This window comes from Pecten maximus, chromosome 14, assembly GCF_902652985.1.
Source record: "Pecten maximus chromosome 14, xPecMax1.1, whole genome shotgun sequence".
NCBI lineage: Eukaryota > Metazoa > Mollusca > Bivalvia > Pectinida > Pectinidae > Pecten > Pecten maximus.
The window spans coordinates 38711394-38719014 of NC_047028.1; the positions used below are offsets into that span (position 1 = coordinate 38711394).

Consider the following 7621-nt stretch of genomic DNA (forward strand, 5'->3'; position numbering starts at 1 on the left):
GACAGTGACTAGAATACATGTGTGACACGCCATTTTTGATTGAGCGCTCAGTGAGTAGTGTTATGGGTTCTTTTGACGCGACGTAAATGAAATAATTATGTTTTGAAAATAATACAGCAGCATTTCTTAGGGGAAAAAATTTGAATACATATCTAAACAAAACAATTGATATATATATATATACATATATATGGGGCAAAGAAGTAATTCCAACAGTGTAAACAATAAGGTTTGTTAAATTTTCGAGGCAATCCGCCCCTTTATCAAAACACAAAAAATTACAAATACAATCACATAATATATATAAGAAGTACTTATGTGATTGTATTTGTATTTTTTTGTGTTTTGATAAAGGGGCGGATTGCCTCGAAAATTTAACAAACCTTATTGTTTACACTGTTGGAATTACTTCTTTGCCCCATATAATCATTACAAGTAATTCGTATCCTCCATACATTTATGTGAGGATCCAGTGTTATCTGGATTATACTGTTCATATTACTTCTTTGACCCGTATATACATATATATATATATATTTGCGGATTTTCTGTAATTTGGACTACATTTTGTCGCGTAGGATTGGCTAGGCATATATGAATTCAGATAACTAAATGCTTCAGATCCCTAGCGACAGAGATTGTAAGATCCTTTATCCATCAGGAATAGATCAATATATTTAAACAGAATTTGATAAACATTGACTGCTCTTTTCATTTTCTGTCAGGAAAAATAGATTTCATCGATAACAAGTAAAGAGGTTTAGATTAGAAAGATTAGACAAAATCATCGTTTGTTGGATGCTGATTACATTATCTCGTTCATCATTGATGTAATTAATGTGTTCTCTTGCAATCTAGAACTGGAGATGAAGCAAGGTTTGGTTTGGTTTGGTATTGTTTCACGTCTTATGGACATTAAGGATGGCCTCCCCTTTTTGCGAGTTGCATCCTGTGGTAAGTGATTGTGTTTTTGGAGGCTGCGGTATTCTCGTGTTTATCTCCTTGTGAAAGCACGGAACAGATACCAAATTTATTGTGATACATTAATGAAGCATATTGCCGAAGATACCCAGCAGGGAATACCATCCGGTGACGTCATACAGGAGCAATGGCTACCATTTTTTGAGACACTGGTATGTCTCGGTCAGACGACAGAACAAACAGCCTTCCTCAAAGGGGCGAACGCTAGACTGAAGGCAAAACGTGAGGCATCGTCTTGGAAGACATTCGAAGGAAGATAGTTGTCTTTTTCTCTAAATTGGTCGTAACATGGTTGGTGGGTTGAGTTGCATGTAGATACACTATGGTCTGTTTGGGTTGCTATGGGTTACCCGGGTGGCCAATGCCATTTCCATCCGTATCCTGGCTAAATGTATAAGTACTAGTGCTTTATTGTCCCCCACTAGTATACTGTGACCAGGTGCTGGGTGTCCTATGTCTCAGATCTGGGTCTGGGCAGCCTCTCACCAGTTGATGAGATGTAAATGTGTTTTCTTGGGCATGCGAAAAAAGGTTTGACTTATATATATTAATATATTTATCTTCATATATACTTAAAACGAAATCCGCAATACTGAAAACTTTAATCATAATTTCTATAGAAATTATTTGTGGTAGTACTTCCTCCTCAAAATCCGTCCTAATCCTGATTGTATTTTCTATATCAATGCTAAAATCAGAAACTACTACAATGGAGTCGAACGTACAAATGGATGGTGGCCTGGTTCCTATATCGGACGCGAAAATGTATGGGAGCACCTGCCCGACCACGTGGATCATCCAGATACTCGGACTTCTTCACACAGTAAGGATCCTCGCATGTTTCCATCCGGGCCACGTAGAATGATTGATATAAGTTGGTACAACTTGTTTCACAATTGTTGTATAATAAACAAAGTTTCCAATAACATTCACGTACATATGACACTATCTGAGACTAAATCATTAAGATATATCATCTGTGTATTACTTAATCTCCACAGAAAATACAAATGTGTGGTCCTACATAACACATTCTGAACAATATCCGTTCAAGACGACATCCCAATTATAAAGATTTGTCCTAATGACTGACCAATATCAATGACGTATACTTACTCCTTCCACCTGTACCCGGCGAGGAAAGTGTTCAGATAATCCTTTAATATGTCATAATCTACACGTTGTCGGTAAGACAGGCTTTGTGGTGACAAATCCGCAAGGCGAGAAACGAATCCCTCGACGGCCGCCTGCAATCAATAACAAACGATGTACTTGTATAAGGGCCGATCGTACACAAAATACATTAATATTTCAGATAACTACTAATCACATGCACTAGGATTTAACGAAACATTGGAGTAAATAGGCTTCTACAGCTAATAAGGAGTTGGTGTTACACTTGGTTTTTTTTATTGTTATAATTATTAGTATATTTTTGGTATCCAGTCTCTATAACTAGTAATGATTTAGATTAACAATCGAGTTAGCAGCCTCTATAACCAGTAGTGATTCGGATTAACAATTAAGTTAGCAGTTTATATAACTAGTAATGATTTAGATTATCATTTGAGTTAGCAGTCTCTCTAACAAGTAATCATTTGTATGAACAATTGAGTTAGCGGTCTCTATAACTACTACTGATTTGGATTAACAATTGAGTTAGCGGTCTCTATAACTACTAGTGATTTGGATTAACAATTGAGTTAGCTGTCTTTATAACTAGTTAGGAAATGGTGTAACATTAACATTTGTAATACCCCTGTGTCAGTCCACCATTACATCTTATTGTGATTTGATGTTACACTTCTGTTAGTCTATCTCTGTACATAATGGAATTTATTAAGATACGCCTATACAATGTAAGTCTTCATTTTTATCAATTAGGGATCTGGTGATAAGTCTTTATTGGTCAAATGCTATATCTAATTGGGGACATGTGATACACTTGTATTAGTCCACCACAATATCTAATTGGGGACATGTGACACACTTGTATTAGTCCACCACTATATATAATTGGGGACATGTGATACACTTGTAATAACTAACCACAATATCTAATTGGGGACATGTGACACACTTGTATTAGTCCACCACTATATATAATTGGGGACATGTGATACACTTGTAATAACTAACCACAATATCTAATTGGGGACATGTGATACACTTGTAATAACTAACCACAATATCTAATTGGGGACATGTGATACACTTGTATTAGTCCACCACTATATCTAATTGGGGACATGTGATACACTTGTAATAACTAACCACTATATCTAATTGGGGACATGTGATACACTTGTATTAGTCCACCACAATATATAATTGGGGACATGTGATACACCTGTATTAGTCTATACCCTCTATAATCATATAAATTTCGTTTTATAGAATCATACCCTCTATAATTATATATAATTCGTTTAAGAATCACGCCCTCTATAAGTATATATAATTCGATTGTTGAATCACACCCTTTATAATTATATATAATTCGTTTGTAGAATCAAACCCTCTAGAATTATATATAATTCGTTTGTAGAATCACACCCTCTAGAATTATATATGATTCGTTTGTAGAATCAAATCCTCTATAATTATACGTAGTTCGTTTGTAGAATCACACCCTCTATAATTATATATAATTCGTTTGTACATTTGTAGAATCACAACCTCTATAATAATATATAATTCGTTTGTAGAATGACATCCTCTATAATTATATATAATTCGTTTGTAGAACCACATCCTCTATAATTATATATAATTCGTTTGCAGAATCACACCCTCTATAATTATATATAATTCGTTTGTAGAATCATATCCTCTATAATTATATATAATTCGTTTGTAGAATCACATCCTCTAAAATTATATATAATTCGTTTGTAGAATCACATCCTCTATAATTATATATAAATCGTTGGTAGAATCACGCCCTATATAATGATATAAAATTCGATTCTAGAATACACCCTCTATAATTATATATAATTCGTTTGTAGATTCACACCCTCTATAATTATATATAATTCGTTTGTAGAATCACATCCTCTATAATTATATGTAATTCGTTTGTAGAATCACATCCTCTATAATTATATATAATTCGTTTGTAGAATCGCATCCTTATAATTATATATAATTCGTTTGTAGAATCACATCCTCTATAATTATATATAATTCGTTTGTAGAATCACATCCTCAATAATTATATATAAATCGTTGGTAGAATCACGCCCTATATAATGATATAAAATTCGATTCTAGAATACACCCTCTATAATTATATATAATTCGTTTGTAGAATCACACCCTCTATAATTATATATAATTCGTTTGTAGAATCACATCCTCTATAATTATATATAATTCGTTTGTAGAATCACATCCTCTATAATTATATATAATTCGTTTGTAGAATCGCATCCTTATAATTATATATAATTCGTTTGTAGAATCACATCCTCTATAATTATATATAATTCGTTTGTAGAATCACATCCTCTATAATTATATATAATTCGTTTGTAGAATCACATCCTCTATAATTATATATAATTCGTTTGTAGAATCGCATCCTTATAATTATATATAATTCGTTTGTAGAATCACACCCTTTATAAGTATATAGACAATTCGTTTGTAGAATCACATCTTCTATAATTATATATAATTCGGTTGTAGAATCACATCCTCTATAATTACATGTAATTCTTTTGTACATTTGTTGAATCACAACCTCTATAATAATATATAATTCGTTTGTAGAATCACATCCTCTATAAATATATATGTTTCGTTTTGTAGAATCACATCCTCTATAATTATTTATAATTCGTTTGTAAAATCACAACCTCTATAATAATATATAATTCGTTTGTAGAATCACATCCTCTATAAATATATATGATTCGTTTTGTAGAATCACATCCTCTATAATTATATATAATTTGTTTCGTGGAATAACACCCCCTATAATTATATATAATTTGTTTCGTGGAATCACATTTTCTTGATTTTGTAATCTATAAAGGTTACATTGTGTATCAAACCTTATCTATACGTTGTCAGCAGAGCGGGAATGTAATTTCCACATTAAATTTTGGATATCATGAATTCATGTTTGTCTCCTTTGTATGTATATATAATATCTGCCCTTAGGGTCATGACACCATTACATTGAAGTTCCTTTATCATTTCTGGGTACAAACACATAATTCAAAGAATTATAATACCTAAGTATCCTGGACTATAAAACTCTGAAAACCTCACGATCTCTCCACTAAAAGCCACCATTAGATATGTTCAGGTTTTTATATACTTTTTCTCCCCGGGAGGTAGGTTTGTAACCGATAAGGCGTATAATGATTAGATAGCAGGGAAACTAGGGAAACTAAAAGACTTTTCTTCACCTATATCCTATAAAACGGACCAGATTCACATTTCTCATCAAAAGAACTGGAATTTAGCCAGAAAAATAAGAACCCACTTGTATTTTAAAGATTTCTACCTTTTGAAATTAATTAACCAGTTTAGGTCTTGCATAAAACCGACAAGATAATAAACGGGTATATCTCTTAATACCCAGGGGAAGGGTACGTACGGAAGGATCTCTATATAACCGGGACATGGATACGTACGGGAGGATCTCTATATAACCGGGACAAGGATAGGTACGGGAGGATCTCTACATAACCGGGACATGGATACGTACGGAAGGATCTCTATATAACCGGGACATGGATACGTACGGAAGGATCTCTACATAACCGGGACATGGATACGTACGGAAGGATCTCTACATAACCGGGACATGGATACGTACGGAAGGATCTCTATATAACCGGGACATGGATACGTACGGGAGGATCTCTATATAACCGGGACATGGATAGGTACGGGAGGATCTCTATATAACCGGGACAAAGATACGTACGGACGGCTCTCTATATAACCGGGACATGGATACGTATTAGAGGATCTCTATATAACCTGGACAAGGATATGTACGGGAGAGTCTCTATATAACCGGGACATGGATACGTACGGGAAGATATCTATATAACCTGGATATGGATACGTGCGGGAGGATCTCTATATAACCCGGGACATGGATACGTATAGGAGGATCTCTATATAACCGAGACATGGATACATACGGGAGGATCTCTATATAACCGGAACATGGATAGGTACGGGAGGATCTCTATATAACCGGGACATGGATAGGTACGGGAGGATCTATATATAACCGGGACATGGATAGGTACGGGAGGATCTCTATATAACCGGGACATTGATAGGTACGGGAGTATCTCTATATACCCGGGACATGGATACGTACGGGAGGATCTCTATATAACCGGGACATGGATACGTACGGGAGGATCTCTATATAACCGGGACATGGATACGTACGGGTGGATCACTATATAACCGGGACATGGATACGTACTGAAGGATCTCTGTAAAACCCGGACATTAATACGTACGGGAGGATCTCTATATAACTGCGACAAAGATACGTATAAAATGATCTCAGTACGACCTTGAAAAAGATTCGTACGGGGGGATATCTATATAACCTGGAAAATGATACGCACAGAAGGATGTCAATATAACTGAGACAAAGATATGCACGGACACATCTTTTTATAACCGGGACAAGGCTTTCTCTGTCAACCTCTAGGGTATGGTAGACAGTACAATAGGGACATAACAAACTTGTGGGTCATGTCCTATTAACATTGATAGTTGGCGTTAATGATATGATGAATGATCATCCCTACCTTGAGGTGTGACATAAATCTCAAACTCCCAGATTCTATTTTTGATTGTTCAGAATATCACCCCTGGGACCGAAGAATTCTCTGTCATACACTCGAGGTAGAAGATTCCTACAATCAACTCTTCGTAGACACATGTGAACCTATGTTTAGATAAATAATCTTGGCTCTTTGTTGAGTAAAAGTAAGTCTTCTTTTCTAAGCGTAAACGTATGTTACCTTGCGTTTTGCAAACATGCTGACATTCATAGATTCCAGCAGGTCGTTATATTGATTATATCCCGTGGCCGTCATGAATTGGGGAGAGTCTCGCATGCGCCACTCCCAGAAATCTCGGTGTATCTGTTGCAATGTGTCCTTTGAGTCTGTAAACATAAAAACAAATGCTAATCAATAATGACAGTATATATAGGGATTATGTTACACACTCAATTAATGTGTGACGTTTCTATGACTAGTACGATATGAACACTGTCACCCTCATCAGAGGAGCACAACGTGTACGAGTTCGGCAATGCTGTACAGGTAGCAGACCACAGTAAGAGACTGCCTGGCCATGGTTGATGTTTTTTTTTTTTTTTTGTTAATCATGTATTATGATATGCATAAAAAAAATGAAAAATAAATGTACACTTTATTTGGTATTTTCATTATGAAGCAGTACATACAGGCTTCACATTTGTGAAAATTAAAATAAATCAATTGGTTCTGGATTTTAAATTTCAGGATTTCCGACAATGTGTTTACACAGGTCTAAACAACATAAACTATGTTTACTTATCCTTCCGAGCTGTATTAGAATTGCCAATGTTGCATAGATTACAAATGTAGGGTTAACTGGCTAT

General features: G+C 34.9%; 1 protein-coding gene across 1 annotated transcript in view; it reads right to left on the minus strand.

Moving 5' to 3' along the window:
• Nucleotides 1-7132, minus strand: part of LOC117342761 — a 29402-nt gene extending 22270 nt beyond the window's left edge. Inside the window, exons 1-2 of the mRNA XM_033905003.1 lie at nt 6996-7132; nt 2098-2228 (exon numbers count right to left, since the gene is read on the minus strand). Coding sequence (XP_033760894.1) covers nt 2098-2228; nt 6996-7091 — 227 coding nt within the window. The 5' untranslated portion in view covers nt 7092-7132. The remainder of the gene's footprint in view (nt 1-2097; nt 2229-6995) is intronic.
• Nucleotides 7133-7621: the final 489 nt, after the last annotated feature.